This window comes from Vidua chalybeata, chromosome 19 (genome assembly GCF_026979565.1).
Source record: "Vidua chalybeata isolate OUT-0048 chromosome 19, bVidCha1 merged haplotype, whole genome shotgun sequence".
Lineage (NCBI taxonomy): Eukaryota > Metazoa > Chordata > Aves > Passeriformes > Viduidae > Vidua > Vidua chalybeata.
The window spans coordinates 173,253-196,902 of NC_071548.1; the positions used below are offsets into that span (position 1 = coordinate 173,253).

The 23,650-nt window shown below is 48.3% G+C and overlaps 1 protein-coding gene across 1 annotated transcript in view; it reads left to right on the top strand.

Moving 5' to 3' along the window:
• LOC128797770 (heparan sulfate glucosamine 3-O-sulfotransferase 3B1-like) overlaps positions 1-16,614 on the top strand; it is a 29,583-nt gene extending 12,969 nt beyond the window's left edge. The window contains exon 2 of the mRNA XM_053960633.1: positions 12,795-16,614. Within this exon, the coding sequence (XP_053816608.1) occupies positions 12,795-13,413 (619 nt within the window). The 3' untranslated portion in view covers positions 13,414-16,614. The remainder of the gene's footprint in view (positions 1-12,794) is intronic.
• The last annotated feature ends 7,036 nt before the right edge of the window (positions 16,615-23,650 follow it).

Consider the following 23,650-nt stretch of genomic DNA (forward strand, 5'->3'; position numbering starts at 1 on the left):
AACCAGAGCAGGAAGGCTGGGCTTAATTAGGAGAAATGTGTGTCAAGGTGCCAAACAAAGTCCTCCCTGTGCAAATGCTGGGCCACTTACGCAGGTGTTTTACAAAGGGCAACGTTATCAGTGTAACTCATTACCTGCCCGGGCAGGCACACAGATTAGGGCATTTGTTTCTGTGTTGGGAAAAATACAAAAGACCTCTCAGCTGGGCTGTGATTTATGAACAGTGCATTAGGGGAACATGGTTGTACCCGTATCTTGCTGGAGTGGTTGTTGACTTGTATTTCCTTTTGGGGCTGGCTCTTTGCTACGTGGGTTGAGTTTTTTTCCCCCGCTTTCTGGCAGAGTTGGAGCAGGTGAAATGTGGTGGCTTGGCAATGCCTCAGAGGAGAGGCAAAGCCTGGGAAGTTAATCTCCTTGTGGTGCTCTCCTGGGTAGAAATTTGTCAGGTGTTTCCGAGTGTCAGTGGGGGTGGACCAGGGTTAGCCATTCACATTCAGCTGCTTTTGGTGGCTGGAGAGAGGCTGCTGACATGGTCACTACATGGTTATTTAACCAGAAAGTTGATTTATGAGTGTGTGCCATAGAAATCTATATCCATATAGCTGGCATGGACCCGCAGCCTAGAATGGCCCAAACCAGAGGTTGTGTCTGTTGAACTAGCTCCTTTTCTGGGAAACTGGGAAAGCTCCCTATGGCAGCACGGCTACAGAAACAGTGTGGCAGTGTGTTGATGCCATACAGATGGCTGGGAGGTACAAGATGTGACCATCTCCCCTGCACTGATTACACCAGAGGTGCCCTTTCGGTCCAAATCGAGGTGTACCCTGCTCATTGGGCTCACCACCTCCAACATACAGCAAAACGAGTCACTGGAACAGGGCCTAGAAGAGGAGGTACTGTAGGGATGAGGCTGGTGGGATAACCTGCTGTGGGCTACCTGGATTAGGAATACCTCCTGGTGTCCCAGGGTGCTCTGGTGTCACAGATGGGATGAGCCATGAGGATGTTCTGTTCCATGTGCAGTGGTGGGTAGCTCAACCCCTGGATGAGTTCTGGTGCCTTGGTTTGGGCCTCTAATTCCTGAAACACCTGGTGCTCCTGAGACAGCAGCAGAACACCAACAGGCTGTACTCTTTCTGCAGTGCCAACTCTGTGAATCTCAGTACCCACTTCTGCCTCCTCCAAATCTCAGATCCTCACATCTCTGGGGCTTAACCTGATTATATTGCTCTCTTAGCTGCAAGGAAGCATTTTCCCAAGACCTAGGAAGAAGAGAGATGTCTTGAAGAGCTGTAAGGAGCAGTGCCCCAGGTGGTTTAACATCTTTGCGAGGATTAGTGCTGTTGCTACAATTAAGAGAGCAAATTGGTGGGTGTGGGAGCTGTTTGGGACTGAACCTACCACCAGGACTGGCTGGTGCTCCTGCCACACTGGGGGTTTGTGCCTGAGCCTTGGTGGCAGGGAAGGGGTGAGAGGGAAGAGGCTGTGGTGTGAGCAGTGGGCATTGGTGCCTCTTGGACATGTCTGAGTGGCTGCTGCGGGGCAAGAAAGCTGACAGCAAGGTGTAGGCTTTGGTTGGGACTTGTGGGAACAGCCCAGTTGTTCTCCTGATGAAGTTAAAGCCAAACCCCTGAGATCAGAGTCTCTGTGTTCATGTGAACTGTCTTAGTCCCAGTTCCTCTCCGACAGGAGACCCTCCTGTCACCTGGGTACCATGGATGTGTGTTGGATATCCCACCATTATGATTTCTTCTTCTGCTTTTAAGTCTCTTCTAAGACAGGCTTCCTTTGCAAAGGCCTACTCTGAGCTAGCAAAAGCCTTGCAAGGGCTGTGGGGGTTTTTGTCTTTTTTATTTGTCACAATTAAGCCAATAACTCTCTTTGCTGGTTTTTTTTTTCTGGACAAGGACATTCTGTGCTTGCAAGTGCTTACCCAGTCCAGATGCTGGTTTCAGGTTCTCATGAGGGCAGGATTGGTACTACTTAAGTAAAGCAAAGTTCAAGAATTCATGTCTCTGGTGCAAGGATGTGTTGAACTAGCACTCTTCTAGAGCAGAACTTTGTCTTGCAATGAATCTGTAAGTGGATCTATCAAATCTTTACATAGTAGGAGGTTAGTACACATAATGCCAACTCTAGACTATAAATTCTTGAGGGAGGAGAAGTTACCGGTCATTCTGGTTGCAAAAGAACAAGAGGCAGAGGCAGTCCAGAGAATTTATTTTTTACCAGGAATGAGTTGTAAGCACTGAAATCTCTCTGGATGCCTGAAATTTTTCCTCTTTCCTCCCTTTCAGGCTGTTGTCTATTTAATTTATTGAGAAAAATGTTTCTACAGCTTCTCAATAAACTCTTGTGCACTGTGACAGTAATCTTGGCTTCTTACAGGCCTGCAAATGGTGCAGCTCTGGAGTAGTTGTTGATTTCCCAGAGCGAGCAGAGCTGAGCTGCCTGCTCCTAGTGCAAGTGCTGGGACTCACACTGGTGGCCTCCAGGTGCCAGAAGAGAGGGAAGAGGATTACACTGGTGCAACTGAGGCACTCCTGCAGGGATAAATTCCAGTTAAACACTCCAACGGGGTGTATGAAGAGGTGTCATGGAACAGGAATAAAGCACACAGTTTGGTGTGGACAGTTGGTGCTGCGATCTGCTGATAAAGGGGCTTTAGTCCCAGTTTGTCAGTTAGCTCAGTCATATTTCCTGCTGAGTTCAGGGGATTTTCCTCCCTTAAATCATGAGTTTCACAGAACTTCCCTCTCCCTGCTCTGCTTTTAAACAAAACCAGTCCTTTTGTCCTTTTTGGGGGAAATGGAGACAGATTAGAGTTATCTCACATGACTTGACCGGTGGGCAGCACAGCCCGGTGGTGCTGGGCAATATTCTGAAGAACTCACCCATGAACAGCAATTAGCTTTTAATTGTGGCACTGCCGCCTGCCCGGGGCTGCCGGAACAGCACCGGGCGCTCTTTGTCGCCGAGAGGCACCAGGGGAGACCCTCGGCCATGAAAGGGGAGCGGCGGTGACCGAAAGGAGTAAGATGCTCATTTCAGCCCCACCCCCTTACTGCGCTCAAAAGCTCTTATTTTCAGAGCAAAGCACTATTGAAGCATCGGGACAATGGAGCCCAAATCCTGCTGGGGGAAGGGAGATGCTGGCAATTGCATCTTTTGTTGCTTTTCCTTCTTTATTTGCCTGTGGCCTCCCCCATCCCACCCCTCCAAGAAATCCACATAGATGCTCGCTAGATGATAATGAAATCACTTTCTTGAGACCTTGCTAATAGGATTATAATTATTACAGGAGATGAACTGGAGTGAATAGAATATTTACCATTTCATCTTAAATTATTGTAAATCCCTCCAAAGCAGCCCTTTGATATGTAAAGTGCTGCTCCTCTCCCTGCCCACCACCCCCCCCCCCCCCCCCCCGTGAAGATAATTATTTAGTGGAAGTTCAGAGCTTTTAAGTATGGTGGGGAGTAGAAAGAGGCTTCCGTGTTTACATAAAGAGAAGAGGAGGCCCTGTGTAATGAACTGGGGATGTTGATGAATATCTTGCCTGGCTCCACTAAAGGAGGAGGGAAAGTTCTTGCCTAGCAGTTGTAACATCTCACGCTGTTATTTGGGGAAGAAGTAAAAAAATAATTGGAAATTTAGCCCTTCCTAATCCAAAGAAAGCTCCACATCCCTGCAGCCTGTGTTCAGTTGGTGCTTGACGTACCCAGTGGCAGTGGCAGCATTCTGAGTTTGTTCTGTAGGGCTGGAGGAATTTCTGTTAGAGGAATGACCAAATAGCCTGGGTGTCCTCAGCCTGGCAGAGAGATTTCCTGGGGGAAGGTATGGTGCTTGCCAGACTTGGAGCTAGGCTGGAGATGGGGGGAAGGATGGACTGGTGAGATGGTGCAAGGACTGGGGCTATGGTGTGAGGGCAGGGGCTGGTGAAAATGGGCAAAGCAAGGAGCCTTGCCTTGGGTGGGCTGCGCCTGCGGAGGTTCAGGAGGAATCATAGAATGTCCTGGGTTGGAAGGGACCTTGAATATCTCCTCATGTCATCCCCCTGCAGGGATACCACCCATTAGACCAGATCCAACCTGGCCTTGAACACTTACAGGAATGGGGCAGTCACCTGGACAAGGGGCTGGAAGAGAGATCGATTGAGGATTGTCAGGTGGACGAAGTGCGTCAGGCAAAAGAAGGTCTCTGGAGCTGAATTTGGATGGAGGCTGGAAAAGTGGTAGGGGACAGCGTGCTGCTTGCTCCGTTCTTGCTCTGCCCTTCCCCTCCTCTGGCTAGGGCTGGAGATCCCCAGGCCACAGGAGAGGAGAGGAGAGGGCCACAAGGAGGGGACTGCACCCTGTGGACACATTCATGTTAGCGTCTGTAAGGAGGGTGCATTTCTCTCAAGTTTCCAGGGTGGTCTCGGCTCCTTGAACCCTTCCTCCCAGGGGCTGCCCTGCATGGAACATAAGCTCAGGTAGGACGGGGGATTGCTCCAATCAGCCACCTCCAAGACCACCTTTATGCCTTTGCATCCTTTGCCAAGGAACCCGCGTGTGCCAGGAGCGGTGGTGACATCACCCATCAGCTGCCCAGGAGTCTTTGTGGAACCTGGGCTTCTCTATTGTGCTTACTGGTGAAGGCAGAACACTTGTCTGTTCTGTGCAGACAAGACTCCCACCAAGTGTTTCTGCTGATCTAAGTTATTCCTCCTCTGTAGGTTGCAGCTATATGGTACACCATATATGGCACTTTGATACAGAAGGCAGCAGCCCTGCAAGGGATAGCATGTCATATCTTGGTTATGAGACTGCTTCTAATTAATCCATTTAATCTCATGCAGTAGGGGAAGCATTTGGGTGAGAGATGTGTTTTGTCTGGCACAGGGTGGGAGGCAGCAGCAGAGGCTGGTGGAGCTCGTTACACCCATTGCTGTTCCCAGAGGCACAAACCCTCCTGCTTTGTCCAGGTTGGTGCTTGGATGCTGCTGCAAACTGCCTGTTCAGTTCTGTGGCTGGGCTAGCTAGCTCCCTGCGTCCCAGCATAGAGAGGGTCAAGCCTCTGTGGTGGCTCCTAGGTCCGATTTGAAGGCAGTGCCTTTTGAAGAAGTGAACGAAGTCTTTTATTAAAAAAAAAAAACAAAACCCTAAACCCAAAAAAGATCCTAAACCCTGATATTTGCTGTGGTGTGTTGCCCCCTCCTTGGGGCACTTCTCGCTTTGATTTGCCAGGGTCGTTTGGTGCATCCCGGCTGTGCCACGTGGAGTGGGGACGAAAGGGCCATCTGCCACTGCTCCGCATCTCCCCACTCCCCAGACCTTTGATGGAGTTTTTTATCAGCATCAAAAGAGCTTAGATCAGACTCCACAGCCAGACCAGAGCCTGTTCCTATGGGGTACATGGTGATGCCACCCGCAGCCACCAGCTCTGTGGTCCCATTGAAGTCCCAGAGCACCTTCATCATGGGTACTCTTCACACAAATTACCGTCCTCTCCCTCCTTTAATCCCCAAAATTCCCCAACAAGTGAAGGGCACCTAGCAGATTTGGGGACAGGGAGCAAGGAGGGTGAGAAAAACATTAATTTCAAGCCGACATATTTTTTCCTCCTTTCCCTCGTCCTTCACCTACTCCTTCCTCACCCCCAAAGTTCATTAATTCCCATCATCTGGTTTGTGTAATCATCGTGGCGAGTGTTTGACGGAGCTGGATAGGGTTACATCCATTTCAAAAAGGCCGAGGCTGGTTCCCCGCCATTCCCTTTTATTGTTGTATAATTTGCCAACCCAAACAACAGACTCCTGCTTGAGACAAAGGCACACATGTTGCTCTTACTACTGGTCATAAAAAAAGGAAAGACTGCCTGCTACTGTACAGGTCTATGGTGCAACAGCAGCTGAAGCCAAGGAAAATTTTTGGTAAGATGATGTATCAAATAATAAAGCAGGAAGCATTCACACCCCCAAAGAGGAATTTGTTATTGCTTCTTCTCTCTCTATTTCTTCCTCTTCCTCCATCTCCCTCATTCCTCTTTCCCATTGCTGTCACCAGAAAGCAGAGTCAAAGCCAAGAAGGTAATTTTTAAGCCAGTTGACCTGTGTGCTGGTGGCAGGGTTTGTGATGCAATTAAAACGCTGCTCAGGTTCTTGCTTTTAAGGAATATTACTGGGATTCAATGGTTTTGTGATCAACCATTCAGGGAAAGGGGCCAGGAGGGGACTGGTGTGGTGGCCTCAGGAGCTGAGCTGGTGATGCTTTGGGGTTTTGATTGATGAGCATTTGAGCTCTTGCTCATGGTCAGGTGCCAAGTATGGGGCTACAGCTGTGTGGTTTTAATCCAGCCCCTGGCTGCTTTTACCAGCACTGTACATTTTTCCTGCTTTCTGATGGCAACATGCTGCCCTGGAAATTGGGAACAACTGGGTATCATCTTGGCAGAGGGGATGAGCTGTGAGGCAAAGCTACCACCAGTGGAGGTACCACCCCACCCTTCCCTGGGTGTCTACAGCTCTTTTTCAAGATATTAGAATTAGCTTGCTCGGCCTAAATTTATTTATTGAGATGGAGAGGAGAGAAAAGGCAGAGAAGCAGCAGGAATTAGAGTGAGAAGTGGCTGCTTCAGTAAAGCCCTCCTTAAAAATGTTTGGCTTGAGGTGACAGATGGACAGATAGACTGCAGTGTGAAATGAGCCCTTTGGCTTTGGTGGGATCCTGACTGGAGCAAAGCTGAACAGGACCATGCTGGGATGGGAACAGGGTGCCAAACTGCCCCGGGATGGAGACAAGGCAGAGGGAGATGCAGCATACTGGAAAGCATCAACTTCTGAGGGGATGCAGCTTTAATCTCCCTCATCTTCTGCACTTGGTTCCTCAGAGCTGTTCCGAGCCTGAACAGGCCACTACTGGGCCTGTTTTCTTTCCAACCTGTAAATTAAAAATGCAGCAGAAATCTTAAATTCATCTTGTGCATTAAGTTGTACCATGTTCTGTGTTGTTCTGTTACTGGCTGTACTTTAGCTCGGTGTCATCTTGGGTTTTCAAACCCTCTGTCATTACTCTGAAGGCTAAAACATCTGTTTTCCCCTAGGATGGGAGAAGAACTTTGTTGTTTACCTTTCGTATTTCTATTCACCTTCTTGCAATATCTTTTCAATCTAATTTATGCAGTTTCTTGGGAGGATTTTGGGGGGCACTTTCCCCAGAAAAAAAATCAGATTGTCAAAATTTGGTTTTCTGAAAAGGAATCACTTTTTGTCTTCTTGAAACATCAGTGAGGAATGGGGCAGAAACTGGTCAGAGATAGGTCAGATGCTCTGTGTGTGCAGTGCTGGGCTGCAAAGCAAATGGTTATGGGTTACAGACGTGAATCTGGCATGAATGTGGCTGATGTCCACGTTTTGACTTGCTTTTCCTCCAATTTCCCATGTTTTCCTTGCTTCTAGGGAACAGCTGTGGGGGGAAGGTCTAGAAATTCTGCGCTAAAGTGGTTCTTGATGTATTTGCTGGCAGAGCTGCTGTGGGGACTGCTGTGACTGCACTCCATCTCCTCCAGGAGAGTTTTATCACCTTTCCCGAGGGAAACTGAGGAAGCACAGAGGATTGAGGAAGTGCAGTGGTGTGGAGCAGAGAGGTTTGGGACTGGAAGGTGCCATTGCTGCAGCTGCATCACAGGACAACCTGGGTTTAAGACTTACCTGTGGGACTCATTACTTGAATTTGTTGGAGCAGGGGGAACATCTCCCAGAGTGGTGCTGGGTGGCTCCAGGTGCTGGATAGGAATATACCCAGCATTAAACCTTCCTCAGAAAGGAAAGCTCCTCTGCTCAGCTCTGGGGCTTCTGTTGGGCAGCAGGACACCTGAGTGTGCCGGGCCTTGGCCGGGCAGCCTGGCGGTGACCCCGCCAGGGCAGACGGTTGTGGCTGCACCCCGGGCTTAGCCCTGCCTGGGCTCCAGGGGTTTATCCCAGCAGGCGTTGGCCGTGGCAGGAGGTGCATGGGGGGACCAACAGATGTCCCCAGGGATAAAACCAGACACCACAGCTGTGCTCTGCCCTGCACTGCTCTGTCCTACCTGTGGCAAATAATGCAGCAACAGGTTGTGGGGGTCCCCTCACCCCCCTGGCCTGTTCCTCCTTGAGAAGTAGCAGCAGATTAGCCTGGAGCCCCTCTGTGCAGACAAAAGCTGCCACAAAGGGCATTAGGCTTCAGGATTGGCTTACCATGTGGCCACCTGTCATCCCCACTTTGTAAATTTATCTCACTCTGGGTCTGATTTTCACATTGGAGAAGTTTGCACTTTAAAAAACCCCACAGAATCCCCTGCCCAGTGCCTTTCCAAGCAACAGCCTGGCTGAGTTCATCTTAGTATCCCTTCTTATTCCAGGCTTCAGAGCTGCGTGGGGCTGGGGATTAGGGCTGTTTGAATGAAGAGAGCCTTTATTACATTAGTTTAAGTGGTTAATAGGTAAAGTAGGCCAATCCATCTTTAAACTAAGCCTATCACTTCACCTACGAAGGGTGCATTTCTTCACCAAGGAAATGTTCATTAAAGGGAAAGCTTTTCCTCTGTCCCTCTTGACATGTTAATAGCTCAGGGTTAGGGGCTTGCTCTTTGCCTGTGCACAATTCATAGCTGTGCTCACAAAGCAACTTCCTCCCCTTGCTGGGACCCAGTTGCTGGCAGCTCTGCCCTAGTCAGCAGTGCTGAGCCCCACCAGTGCTTTCTGGCTGGGCTGGGTGGGGAGTAAAGGATGCTGGAAGTCTGCTGGTGGTCCTCATCCTCATTTCCTTCTTCCATGCTCAATAAGCAGGTGCCTCATCCCTTCCCAAGCAGGGAAGCAGGGATGGAGTTCAAATGACAGGTAGAGGCAGTGTTTTGGTGCTGGGACTCTCTGCTGTGGGATGTTCTCAAGGCCAGAAGTATTTGTGGGTTTGAAAGGATTAAACAGTTCATAGTCGCTATGAAATAGGATTATTTGGATGCAGATGCTGTCTCCAGAGGTCTTTGAACTCCAGGTTGCCAGAAGGCAGGAGGATAACAAGGCAGGAGGGATGGCTTGCCAAGGTTTTCATACTATATTTTCTACTACAATTTCCACTGTGGCCCTCAGTGGTGTCTCTATCCAGCCCTGGGGCGCAGCTGAACTCCCTATTTCCCACAGCCTGGTTCCCTCTGTCATCTCCCTTTCCTCTCCCATATGGACAGCAGTGGTAGCTGCACCTCTGAGGCCTTTCTCACCTTGTGTCAGCAGTGCTGGCAGGAGCTGCCCATGTCTCCAAGGTGCCTGAGAATCCTCCATAGAGACAGAGGCTCCACAGCGGTCACAAGCTGCCTGGGGTGATCTGTATCCACCTGAGCTGAAAGCAGGTTTCGGCTGGACCCCACTCCTTTCTCCCAAGGGGCTGCATCCTGCCAGGAAACTGTGGCTTCTCACCATCACAGCTCCTCTTTCCTCTCCCAAAGCAGCAGCTGTAGTTTAGCATGGCCCTTGCTGTCTTGGAGCCCCAGGAGCAGATATGTTCAGGTCTGGATCTGGTCCTCTTTCCACCAAAATATATATCCAGTGTGTTGTGTTGGAGGTGCAGTGCTCTGCTGGGCCAAGTTGCCCTTCTCCAGCTGCGGCTTGAATGGGAATAAATTGTTCTTGCTGATTTTTCCACCACTATGAGTTCAGACCAGCCAATGTACCAGTTCCTTCTGTCCCTTGAGGCTCTGCTGTCTCTGACTGCCAGCACGATGGATGGTGCCTCTGGAGATTATGGAAACCATGGCAAAGCTCCTCACAACTGACATGCCCATGCAGTAAAACTTTGCTTTCCTGGATGTGGTGTTGTCAGAGGTTCAAACCATCTCTATGGGCCACAGTATTTGGCTTCACTTGCAGCTGTCTTTGTTTCATGCAGCCACCTAACAAACAAAGCAGAGTCTGAGACAACCTTGAGGGTCTTAGTTATGGACTATGCCTGGCACCTATGTGGTACAATGAAGGGAGGGCTGTTTTTGGTGGATCCAGGCCTTGTACATGGGTTGAAGGTTATGGTTCTACCTCTGCTCACCTTCTGTGAGCAGCAGCCTGTGTTGGCCAGCCTGAGGGCAGTAGGTGTGTCAATGTGCCTTGTTCTGCCTCGCTTGCTGTGATGGGTCACCAGCAAAATGTTCTTAAATTGCCAAGAATTCAGGCCCTCTCCAAAAATAACAGTCTGGGAGGTTTAGGCTTGCCCAGAACTGAATACTTTCAGCCACAACTGCAGTGTGGGTCCAGAAGATGAACTGCTCTGCAAAGGGGCTGACACCAGGCCAATGGATGCCTCTTAGGTAAAGAGTTACTCCCTGCTTTCTTCCACATATGGTGAGCTCCTCTGTATTTGCTGAAATGCTAATTAAGAACCTGTGTTTCCCAACTGAATCAACTGACTTGGCACTTCATCCCCAGCAATTTCCTCCTGTTTCACAGCCCAGCCCTGCCCAATGCCTTTCTTGTGCAAGGAGGGGGAAAATAAACCTTGCATCATTCCCATGAGACTGATAAATACTGGCTGTAGTAGTCCTGGAGGAGAAATCAGTCCCAAAATGCAGGGCCCCATACAACCAGCAATCCAATGAACCTGACCTAAAGCTGAAGGGCTTCAGTGGAACATGGGCAACCTGAGAATATTTTGGGAAGCTTTCTCCTCTCTAGGCAGGTCCCAGGCCATTAAGGACTTCATGGATGGAAAACAACCTCTTAAATCAAGCTGAAAAGCAGCTGGCGGCCAATGCAGGATGTAGAACTTGGGTTTAATGTGGCCATAAAAGGAGACACCACTTAATGAGCAAATGTTGAAATCTACATCAGCCCACGACAAATTTAAGAGTTGCTCTGAGCGTTATTGACTGGCCCTATTCTGTGACAGCATTATGGGGTTGCAGAGTTGGCCAGAAAGGCGAAGGATTAGTCAGAATTTTATTCTGCTTGCTGGTTTTGGCACACGCACTAGCTCCTGCCTTCCAGAAGCTCTCACATCCCAGGTATCTGGTAGACCAGCGTGATTTTTATCTGCATGTGAAACTCCACTTGTGTGGACTTGAAATCCCAGCCTTCAGGGTTGCCACCACCTCTGGCCATGACTGGAGGTTTCCACAAGCTGATATCCTCTTCCTCCATAGTCCAGCTTGTCCATTACCACTTCTCTCAGAGTGCCATGCAGATCTGGCACAGGGGCTGTCTCTCACCTTGGGACTACGGAGAAGGGGCTTTGTGGGCAGCCTCTAGGTACAGCTCACAGGGATGATGGAGGTGCAGCCACTGGGTGCCTCTTGCCAGCAAACACATTGCACAAAGGTAATGCCAGAGGCTGATGAAGTAAAATACCAGGTAGAATGTGAGCTCACCAATAGTTGCATAAACAGCTACTGACCAAATGTCATAGATATGGGATGATTTTTGATGCAAACAGACCTCTCATTCCTGGATCCCCTGTTATTTGCCCTCAGAACAGATTGGTCAGCTTTCTTCCCTTGAGTTCTTAATCAGGGCAACCATTGGCTTTAGCACAAATTATCAGTGGCTGTTTTAATTGCAAGAGCCCTGGTGGTCTTTGCTGTGGAAGCATAAAAGCAGTGAGGGAGGAGATGGATGTTGGGAACAGCCTCTGTGTGGTGTCCTATGGCTGAGTGAAGCACAGCTTCAGGCTTGCAGATCACATGCTGGCTGCTTATTTCTCTGTGCTGGGTGGATGCTCTGAAAACTTAATCAAGTTTTATAACTTTAATTTCGTGCTTGACTCCCTTTGCCTTTTCTTTTCAACTGTCTCGCAACCCAGAGCAAATTAGTCGGTTTGGGCAATAAAGGGAAATAACTGCTAAACGGTCTAAAATATTTTAGCTTGCCTAGTGAATGATAGGAAAAAATTACTCTTCCTACTTCATGCCACTTCCATCATTTCTGCAAGCTCCCTACTCTTTCCCCCTGTGGTTAATTAGAAATAGCCAGGGAATAAGGTGGAATTGCTTTAAGTTTTAAAAGTACTTTGTGAAGGGATGTCCCGCCCACGTGCTAAGGTTGTGTTCTCTGCAGTTGTATCCCATCTCCTGACCTGCTGTAACCCGTGGGGCAGTGCTGGGGTGGGGTTGTCCTCATTGTCTCCTGGACTGGGATGTGCTGAAGACACCATGGGCAGCTCTTGATGCCCTTTCTAGTTCATGTGAGGAAACAAATGATAGGGAATAGTAAAGCAGGGGGTGAAACTGGATGCAAGAGGACACTTGTGAGTGAAGTCCTGCTGTTGGCAAGCCAGGGAAAAATTGCACCCTCTTGCCTGAATTGGGAAAAGTTTTGCCTTTAGAATGTTGAGGGAAAGTGAGGTAGACATACTCTAGTGGTCTCCTGCTTTTCTGCTGTACCATCTTCTCATTCCCATGGGGAAATGAGCTCTGGATTGGGGCTGAGGTCTCAGTGGTGCTGTCATGAGCCAGAACAGCCACCTGGTGCAGCTCAGGACCCATCCTGACCAGTCTAGAGCTGGTGTGGTACTTTCTGCCATGGTCCAAGCACAGAGTGTAGCTCAGCTAATCCACTCATGAATAACTGGGGGATTACTCCACCGGATTTCTAATACAGTGGCCTTTAATAATAATCCCTCCCTAATCCCTAAATCAATGGGAAATGGATTTTTCTGTATGATCCAAATGGCCGGTGAAGGCATTTTAGGGAGTAGAATTCTTGTGTATCTATGTGTGAACATATATGTAAATGCATATGGATATTTTTGTTCCTCTTCCTTGTCCTTCTGACCTATGTCTGTGTGTTTTGCTGGCAGGGACCTGATGCCCAAGACACTGGAGGGGCAGATCACCATGGAGAAGACCCCCAGCTACTTTGTCACCAAGGAGGCCCCAGCCCGCATCTCCTCCATGTCCAAGGGCACCAAGCTCATCGTGGTGGTGCGGGACCCCGTGACCAGAGCCATCTCGGACTACACCCAGACGCTCTCCAAGAAGCCTGACATCCCCACCTTTGAGAGCCTGACCTTCAAAAACAGGACTACGGGCCTGATCGACACCTCGTGGAGCGCCATCCAGATTGGCATCTACGCCAAGCACCTGGAGAACTGGCTCCTCCACTTCCCCATCGGGCAGATCCTCTTTGTCAGCGGGGAGAGGCTGATCAGCGACCCCGCGGGGGAGCTGGGCAGGGTCCAGGACTTTCTGGGCCTCAAGAGGATCATCACGGACAAACACTTCTACTTCAACAAAACCAAGGGCTTCCCGTGCCTGAAGAAGGCGGAGGGCAGCAGCAAACCCCACTGCCTGGGGAAGACAAAAGGCAGGACCCACCCTGACATCGACCAGGAGGTGGTGCAGAGACTGCGGGACTTCTACCGGCCCTTCAACATGAAGTTCTACCAGATGACAGGGCAGGACTTCGGCTGGGACTGAGCCTGGCATGGGAAAGTCCCCTGTTATTACTTGCCCAGCACGGTTTGCTTATATAAAGAGATATATATGTATGTAAAATGTACAGAAATCTATTTTATAATAATTTATTTTTAATTCCTAAGCAATTAATTCACTAAGCTGCCTAACCACACTGGCTAGAACGGTAGCCTGTAACCTGTTTAACATTCCATGGTGTTTAATTCCAATGTCTCTACTTTCTTTGTTTTTTTGCCCTTCTTCTTTCTCTTTGGTTTGGTTTGTAACAGACAGTGCTTCCATTTTTCCTAAACAAAATTTGTATTTAAAAATCAAAAGAAGGGAGGGAGGGAAAGCACAAGTTTATTTTTGTTACGGGTATCTGGCCTTTATAAACACTTGCTTTCCCTATTCCAGTGTCCCAGTCTCTGCTCCGCTGTGTGCTCCCTCATCCCACAGTTTTCTGGTTAGTTCCATGGCCCCGGGGGGTGTTTCTCTGGGGTGGGTGGGAGGAAGGCTGGGCATTCCTGCACCCCACATACCTCTGCTGAGCAGCAGCAAGTTTTCCCAGTGGCTGTAAGCGTGGGAACCCCAAGCCAAGGGCTCCTGCTCAGGAGTGCCAGGAGGGCAATGTGCTCTTTTTCCAGCAGAGAAGCTGCAGAGCTTATTGCATGGGCAGAGCTCTCCTCGGTACAGTTTTCCTTCCTGCTTTTTGTCCAGGAGGTTCTTTCCCACAATCCCTCTATGCATTTAAAATATTTACTGCAGGACAAATGTAAAACGCTGTGTCTGTGTGCGACATGTGTGGTGCTGGTCAGAGTGGCTTGCAGAAAGTGTTGCTCCAGGAACACCCATGCACACCAGGCACTGCTGGGAGATGGCAGTGCCTGCAGCACGTGGAGCACCCTCCACCCACCAAAGACACCAGCAGAACCACTGGCACAGGCACTGTTATCTCCAGCCCCACGGCCACCGCAGCACCTCCCAGTACGTGAGACTGGGGAACATCACCCTTAGCCCTCTTCATTCCCAGCTGTTTTTGGTCCAGCACCCTATCTGTGGTCACTCCCAAGGAGCATCATTTGCTTAGAGCCAGGGCGAAGTGCTGCTTTACCAACAAAGGTGAATCTGTAGGAAGGCAGGGGGGAATCTGGGCACACTGGGGTTGGTGTTTTCCTGGCACTCCCTGGGTGCCCTGGCTGAGCACAGGGGCAGTAGCCAGGCAGGACAGGAGGCTCCAAACATGTAACCATTAACCTGAATGAAATCCTTTTCCTCAGGTGTAAGAACTTGCTGTGGGACTCCAGGACAGGTTAGGTGGGCTGTCCTGAGAGCTCTGCCAGTGTTTTATGAGCTCAGGAGGTCCTGATAAGCACTGTGTGTGTCCGAAGCCTTATCACTGCTGGCAGAGGTTCTGCCAGCTTGATTGGAACACTTTCAGAGCAAGGTGGCAGCAGAAGTGATTTTCTATTAAATGTTTAACAGAAAGAGAGCTATGATGTCTTTGGGCAGCAGAACTCCCCACCCCTCATCTGCAGCCCTGAAATGATGCACTGCACCGAGCATCTCCTGATGTTGCTGTGGGAGCACTCCCAGAGGCAGCGTGAGCGGAACTGGGAACAGCAAAAGCATCAAAGGGCAGAACATCTAACTTCATATGCATTATGTATAGAAATCCATGCCCTGCACCTCTCCATAGTTACCCATAGCTCCCCCTTGGAGCTGCCCATTGCAGCTGTACCCAGCTGTGGTGGGGCCCATTCAGTGGTGTTTCCCAAATGTTTGTTTTACTTTTGCAGCCTTCTGACTCTTGCCTGCCCCTTCCATCTCTCTGCTGTGGCTGTTGGGTGATGAAAATGTTCCTCAGAGCCTGGGCTGCTCTGTCTGAGTCTTGATCTAGTCCTGCTCCAGCAGACAGAGCAAGGAGCAGCAGGGCTCTGGGTCTGCTGCAGGTGCCAGGGAGCTGACCTTCAGAGCTTTGTTTAAACCTGAGGGCTTTTGGCCTGCTCAGCAGTGTCACACCTCCAGAGGGATTTAGGGACTCGCAGCACCGTGTGTGGTCTCACACTTGGGGTGCAGTGCACGTGGGTGACCTCAAGGAAAGGGAGATTTTAAGCATAAAATCAGGTTGAGCTGCCTACAAAGCTGCTGTGAGCAGGATCCAAATCCCTCCTTGGGCTTTGCCTCCAAACACATCTTCCCACAAACAGGGAAGTTCTCCTTCTTGCCCTGAGCCATTTCTAGTGAAGAAATTACACTTTGGGCCAATGCAGTCTGACTTCAGAGGGTTCAGGTGGGATGTGGGACCTGCTAGGCTCTGCAGGCTGATAGCCCCTGCTTTCCCTCTGTCCTGCAAAATCCAGCTGCAGGCCTGAGCAGCTGGGTGGATCTATGCACTTTTGCGGGGATTGGCTTCAACTGCAGGCACTAAGAAAATACTTCCTGGTGGAAAAACAAGTGATTTTTTGTTCTCAGAACCTCAGTCTTCCTTCTAGCAGCTTATGCAATGCATGGAAAGAAGCTTGACCTCTCCACTTGGCCCTTGGATGAGCTCCCAGCCGTGGCTGTGCCACCTCCCAGAGTGTTTCACTGGTAGAGCCTCCAGGACCTGAGTGTTGGCATGGGCTCCTTTCCAGGTGCTTCCCCCCGGAGTGGGTGCCGGCTGCTCAATACCCGAAGAGTTTTGCATCCCCTACGTCTTCCTCGCTTTCCTGGAAACAAGTCTTTAATATCCCAACGCCTTCCTCAGCTGTACAGCAGAGTGTGGGCTTAATTTGTATAATCAAGCCCTGCTGCAAAGAACTCTTGTGGAGCAAATTTGTTGGAGAGTGGAAATACAGAGAGTGAGGAATAACTCTTCTAACTATAAGCAAATTGTCTCAATATCCTTAATAATGAAGTCTGCACTAGACTTTCAATGTAAAAAAGCCTTACCTAACAAATATGACAATGAAGGTGACTTCTCTGTGGTGTTCATATGGTTGCTAATATTGGAATCAGTGCATTTTTTTTTAATAACCCCCCCTTATTTTTTTCAATTAAGTTTGGAGGTGTGATTAGAAGTTTGGTTGGTTGATTTTTTTTTTCACATTGTAACATTAATTTATGGCTGAGTTTCATTCAGTCCTGTATTCTGAAGTGCAGTATAGCTATTAGTGATGTGTTGTCTGAAACATGGTTCTATAGTGTAGTAGCCAATTTGTAAAAAAAAAAAAAAGAACAAAATAGAAAGAAAAACAAACAAACAAAAAAAAGCCACAAAAAAGAAAATCTAAAAAAAAAGTATATGAGTATTTTGTGGTATGTACAACACAAATTAATTTTACACAGAGAAAGATGTTTCTAGGAAAATTAAATTCTGATAATTCATACTATTTGTATGAACAAATAAAAACTCTATTTTCTGAAGCGACAGGCGCGGCTGTGTTCATTGGGGAGGGTTGGATGTGCTGTCCATGCCAGGACTGTCCGTGCAGCTGCGCTGGCCCGGGGCAAAGCCCAGAGGCTGTGGTGAGCCAGAGAGGGACAGATCCCGGGCGAGGGCTCCCTGCAGCTGCTCCCGAGCCAGCGCCTTTCCTGAGGCACGCGGAGTGTCCGAGGGGTGTGGGGCTGACCTGTCCTGCTGGGCACACCTGCAGCTGGGCACACCTGCAGCTGGGCACACCTGCAGCAGCTCGGGGAGGAGGTCTGAGGGACTGCCCTCGGCCTGCTGCAAACACTGCATGGGCTCAGGGATGCTCCAGGACAAACTCAGTCCTTCACAGCTGCAGTGGAGAACCTCTCCAGTGCCAAGTTACTTTTCCAAAGCTTTGCTCTTACTGTAGTGATGCTGATCCAGCCTCTGGGGCCAGTGCTTGCTGTTGCTCCCTACACACGCAGCGTTTTTCGGCATAAAACTTCATTACCACTAAATTCAGAAGGGTACCAGGCCAGTGCTGTACAATGCAGCATCTGAAGAATTAGATTTATGTAATGTACCAAATGCCACTAAAAATGAATTTAAATAATTTCATTTTTCTTTGCAAGCCTTGCATCTGGTGTAGAGTAATTGATGGTACTCTTTCAGATTGTCCATTTTTCAGAGACCTTCTAGAGAAGGAGTCAGAACAGAGTACAAGATTTAATTTAGCAATTTAGGAAGAATTTAACCTGGAAACCTCCAGCTGGTCAGGGCTGTAATTAGCTATTCCCAAACTCTGGCAATGCTTAAATGCTATAGGTGTCTCATTTTTAAAATATGTAGATTTTACTTTAACATTCCCATGTAACTTTCAAGCAGCACAGCTGGATGACTTCAGCTTGATGGAGTTGACCTGCTCCTTACCTCATTCTCACCTCCCCTTGATTTTGTTCCAAACCAGGTGTCAATGCCCCAGCAGCTGTCAGTCCTGGAGGCAGCCTGGATCTGAGTTCACCCTGATTTTACAGCAGCTCATGGACCCCTGTCCCTCATTTCTGCATTTTGTGTGAGCTGCTCAGTTCCGGGCTGGAAAGCATGTGGGTGCTTTTCCTTCACAGGTGGGTTGGTGCTGCAGAGGAAAGGGAAGGGGATTCCTAGAGTCATTGTGGTGTTCAGCAGCTGCCTTGTCCTCTGTATATCCCTGAAAACTATTCCCAGTTGTGCCTGGGCTTGTGGATAGTGTGGATTCATTCCCCAGTTTGGTTTGGGGACCATTCTCAGGTGCTGTTTTGCAAGAGCATCCAGAAGACAAGGATAAGGAGGTCTGTGGTTCATGCGGGCCTGGCTGCAGAGAAGGGCTTGCTCTGAAGAAGATGGGCTGAAGGCTCTTCTTGTAGATCTGGGAACCTCAGCTGAAGGAGGAAGTTCCTGAAGGCAAATGGATTGATGAAGAGGTAGGTGAGACTGTTGTAATGTTGCTGCTAAGCGTGGTGATAGCCAAGGTGGATTTACTTTTTCTCTTGGTTGATACAAGGAAGGTGAGAAACAATTTCTTTAACATAGAGACCAAACAGGTCTCCAGGTTGTGCAAGTGAATGTGGCATTTCTAGAGGAGATGCTTGGGCTGATGGCAGCATCCCAGAGAAGCATGACCTTGCAGGGATGAGAATACACAGAGCAGGGAGGAATCCACATGAAAGGGTATAGGCTGCTGCCAGGAACATCTCTGTGTGGCACTCAGAGAGTGTTGAGACCTCCCTGAGGAAGGAGAAGGAAGGGTGAAATGAGAAAGGATAATCTGGAGAGCCTGTGAGCACTAGGGAAAGATCTGGGGAGGATCTGTGAGGGCAAGAAGTGCTGGTAAATCTTAGAGTTGAGTCCATGCTAACAAAGACATTGAAAAAGTTGGTAGGTTTCATAGGTAGAACCACATTTATTGAGCTTTAGGTCAAAATGATTCATTTAAAAGCACCTTGAAGCTTGAGGGCTGTTTTCAGGAAGATATCTTTATTGTATATGTATATTTTCCTTGTGCATGGTGTTCAAATGTCTGGGAGTTTGTGCTGCTGGCAGTCCCAGATCCCCAACCACCAGGGCATTGCAGTTTTTGTTATTTTTTTCTCCCCTTCAAAAATGTTACCTGGCCACTGCATTTGTCTGTGAATTGCTTTATTTGAAGCTGAACTATTATCCTCCAATTTCTCTCTGTGGTTAAGAATCATGGTGTTAAAACTTTTCTAATGCATATATTTAGAAAAGTAGTAATAGTGACTAATTGGTTATAAATCATTCAAACATTTCTGTGCAAGACAATTGTTCAGCACCTTGTTAAATGGCTTTTTTATTAGAGAGAGGAATTTCTGTGTCAAATGTTAGTGCTGGTACCCTCAGCTGGGGTAGTACCTTATGGCATTGCAAGTTCTCAGACCTTCCTGTAGATCAGGATTCCCCCTCCCTTTATTTACAGAATAAAATTAATTTCTTTAAAACATGTGATTGTTGCAGGGTCCTACAGCCTAATTTTCTGTGAGAGCAGGTGGTCCCAAACACTCAGTAGGTTGGCTGGTCTCACTGTCTCTGAGCTCTTCTCACCAAGCTGTTTACTCTCTTTTCCTCCTGCTGCTTTCTCACATTTTCCAGCAGACCACGATTCAGTCTTGACTTCTGCCTCTGCAGTTTACTCTTTCCCCCTGGAAGGGGCTTACAGATAGGATTGCAAGAATCGGCCACTCTCACTGGAACAATTTGCTTAAGAACTGGAGAGCATCGTCCTCTAGGAATATTATTTGCAACTATTTATACAGTCAGCTCTAAATGTGAGGCTTAATTCATGCTCATTAAGTCCTCTTAAATGCTTGATGAGCAGCACTGCAGCAGTGCTAAGGGTTCCTGGCTATTTGAGCTGCTCACAGCAGTCAAAGCATCACCGTTTTTCTTGCCTTGATCTTTTCTCCATCCCACCAGGGACTGGTAGGGAGAATATCAGTACTGGCTGCCCGCAGGAAGAATCTGGACATTGGTGTTTTGCCAGAAATTACAGACCATGTGCTGGTAGCCACCAAAATCCTGAACAAAGGGATGAAGTTTTAAAATAATATGCTCCAAAAAATGGCTTGGCAGAGAAGTTTTTGGTTGCTGCTGGCTGCCTTGACATTGAGGTTTTTTAGCTGGGAATTGATGTGTCAAAACCTTAAAAGCTTCCCCAAAGAAAATTTAAGAAAGCACCGTGATTCCAGCTAATTAAGTTATGTCAGCCAAATATAATTTATTTCTCACCATCACTCATGTCTACAACAGAATTATCTCATTTTTGATTTCTAATGACTTACTCTCTGTCATTAATCTGGCCATGAATTATTTTTATATAACTTTTTGGCATTGAAACAAAGAATTTTTTTTTTTAATAAGGAGAGAATCCCTAGATAATTCTGCATCACCCTTGAAAGGGGGCAGGGAGTGCAGCTTAGGTTTCATGGCATAACTCCAGCCTCCCTTCCCAGAAACTCTGGTAGACTTTAACCCAGGTCTTACGCAGGACTTCAGCTTATCCTTGCTCCCTTCGAAAATCCTTCTAGAAACACACTGCATATTCAGGCTCTGGTTTGGGCTTTTAGTCTATCAAAAAAGAGGCCCTTCCCTGCACTTCTCAGGGAATTTTTTTCAAGTGCTTTTCACTGAGCATTGCTGGCTTTTCAGTTTCTCCCAGGATCCTTGGCTCTTCTTATAGATACAGGCTGTTGCTGAGGTTTAAAATTTGGTTCCTTCACTTGGATCATGCACAGTTCTGTCCCAGGCATGTGTGTCCTGGTTATTGGAAGTGTTCGTGTTTCTGCTTTACTGCTTTGGTTCGTGTGTTTGTTTTCACCAATGGTTTGTTTTTTTTCAAGTTCAGCTTGTTTCCAAGTCCCTGGAGCAAGCCCCAAGGATGCTCCCAAGCAGGACTGTTTTCTCATCCAGTATCCCACCTCTGATCCCAGATAGCTCCAAGGGCAGGGAGATGAACCTTTGTTTTCTGTTGCTCATGGGTGAACAGGGTGAATCTGTAATGTGGAGGTCTGTGCTCTGCTGGGGTTTCTGTAGCAATGTAGCCCTTGAGCATAACCTAAAGACACCAGCAAATACCCTTCGTGTGAAAGGGCCAGTCTCAGCTACAGAGCAAAGTAACTCAGGTGATTTAGAAAGGTAAGGAATTGTTGGATGCTTTACATACATTGGCCTGACCTCCAGAAACATCCCATTGTTTCCAAGCACTTCAGAAGCAGAGCCTTCTACCCTCAGCCACCAAGAGCTCTGCATCTCCCACGGGAGGAAGTGCCAAGTCCAGCCAGCCCAGGCTGCTGCAAGGTAACCTGGTTAGCAGGTGAGCCAGGCAGACAGCAGGAGCTGCTCCAGCACCTCCCTGGGGAAAGCAGCAGGGAGCACAGCCAGGAGTGCCAGGCAGGCAGAGCCTCAGCTGGCAGAGATCCGCTGCCTTCAAAGGGCAAGCTGGGAGGGAGCTGCAGGCAGTGAACAGATGGCTGGAGGGAAGTGTGGAGAGTGGGAAAGGAGCACTGCACAGGGACAAACATTGCTTTTCTGTGTCCTCTGCATGGGCTGGGGCTGCTTAGAGGTGCCTCATATGTAAGGGCATTTCTGAAACTCAGTGGGTCATGCCCACCTTGACAGCAGATGTGCAATTTAAGTTGAATATGGCTGACTGGTCACAGGTCATGGAACTCACACCAGGAGTAAAATTGGGATGAATCACCTACAGTTCAGCATTTCCCTGGTGCTTCACCAACATCTTTCAAGGGTTACGTGGTTACAGCAGGCTTTGTGCCCCCTCAGCCTCTGAAGCAGTGGGATGGAGTTGGGTGGACAGCAGAAAAGGCCCTGGCTTTGTGCCAGCCCTGCTCAGCAGTAGGAGAAACATCCCTGGGTTATCAATGCTCTTTCCAGCACAAATGCAAATCACAGCCCTGTAACAGCTACTATAAAGAAAATTAACTCTATCCCAGCCCAAACCAGCATATTTTTTCACCTGTGCCCTCCTGGATGATCAGGCTCTAGGGCTGAATTTCTAAAGCTGAGCTCATGGAGGAACAAGGGGAAAGTGAGCAGGTAAATCAAATTTATGTGGTTGCAGCCCACAAGGCTGGAGGACTCTGGTTGCTCTATGATCTGTCTCTGCTGAGGACTGGGAGAGGCTCTGGCAAACCTGCTCTCAGTCCAGGATCCCACATCTCAGTGGGCAAAGGACAGACCGTGTTTACATCCTGCTGTAGGAGATGCAGAGCTGCTCTACCCTATGTCCCCTCTCCTCCTAAGCCCAAACAAAACTTGAAAATTGAAAAGCCAAACAAGGAAAATGCCTCTAAAATCCAAAGGAGTTTTTGACTCATTTCTCCTTCCCAGATTTTCATTATTTCCTATGGAAAATACACTTCACCCACAAAAACCTGCTTTGCAGAAACTTCCATGTAGTTAAAAACTAAGAAAACATGTTTTTGGACAATGGAGTGGCACTAACACTTGTGCTAATTCTGGCCCAGCAGAAGCAGGCAGATGGGGCAGTGGGGACCCGGCGGGTGAGGACCTTGACAGCTGGATGTGTGTCTGCAGCAGGAGGCAGGTGAAAGCCCAATATCCCAGCTGATGTCTGAGCAGACCTGCAGGTGAGTTCTATCAGGCACACAGCGAGATGTGCTGAAGCCACTGGGCTGTACTGGTATCCAAATCCACCTGAAGTGCTGTTCAGTTATGGGCTAAAATAGGATCAACTGCAGAACTGTCAGACAGCCCTTGGCTTTCTTTGATCACAAGAATGATGGAAAGAATAAAGTTCAGGCCAAGTACTGCTCTGCCAGGGGGAAGCTCCAAAGCACAAATCTTCTGGGGCCCATCAGCACCAAAAAAGCACAGGGAGGGCATCCCTGCTGAAGTGCAGTGTGGAATTTAGCAGATACCTACACAAAACCTGGGGTCACAGTCATGTGGGCAAGGGGGGGGTGGCTTCAAAGTGAAGGAGGGCAAGTTTACACTAAGCATGAGGAAGAAATTCTTCCCTATGAAAGTGGTGAGGCCCTGGCACAGGGTGCCCAGAGAAGCTGAGGCTGCCCCATCCCGGGAAATGTCTAAGGCCAGGTTGGATGGGGCTCTGCACAAGCTGGTCTGGTGGAAGGTGTCTCTGCCCATGGCAGGGAATTTGGAATTAGGTGATCTTTGACGTCCCTTCCAATCCAGACTGTTTCATGATTCTACATGTTGCATCTCTATTTGCAGCATGGGCTGTGGTCTACTCAGGTGATCCTCAGACAGGGACATAGAACAATAGAGTATTGTTGTTCAAGCCTTTTTATCAAATTCCAATGTGGAGGGCCAAATCCTCAGTTTGGTATAAATCAGCTCCATTTCACATGCTGCAGCTGAAGTTGTCCGAGTAATTTCAGTGGTTCCTGTGGGCTTTATGGCATCTGGTGGGACCTGCATTTATGGAGCTTCTAAGCTCAAAACAAAACAAAAAACAGCAACAAAAAATACCTTATTCTGAATTGTTAATTTTGAAGCAGCACTTGGATACTATAGATGGATTTTTGCTGTTCACCACTTTCACTCTCCTGTTTTAAAGTTTAAATAATTATGTAACATGGGAATAAACAGTAAAATCAGGAACAGCTTATAGTTTAGAAAAGATTGACTAATTCTTGTCAAGGGCAAGCTGGCATAGCTGTGTTGACTTCAAGGGAGAAGAATTGATTGATGTTAACAATGTGCCTGGCCCTGTTTCTCCAGATGTTCTGGTGAATGCCTGCAGATAATGAATCCTGTCTGGAAGTCTGCTGAAATTTATGAATATTTGTGGGATAAAGATGTTGTTACATG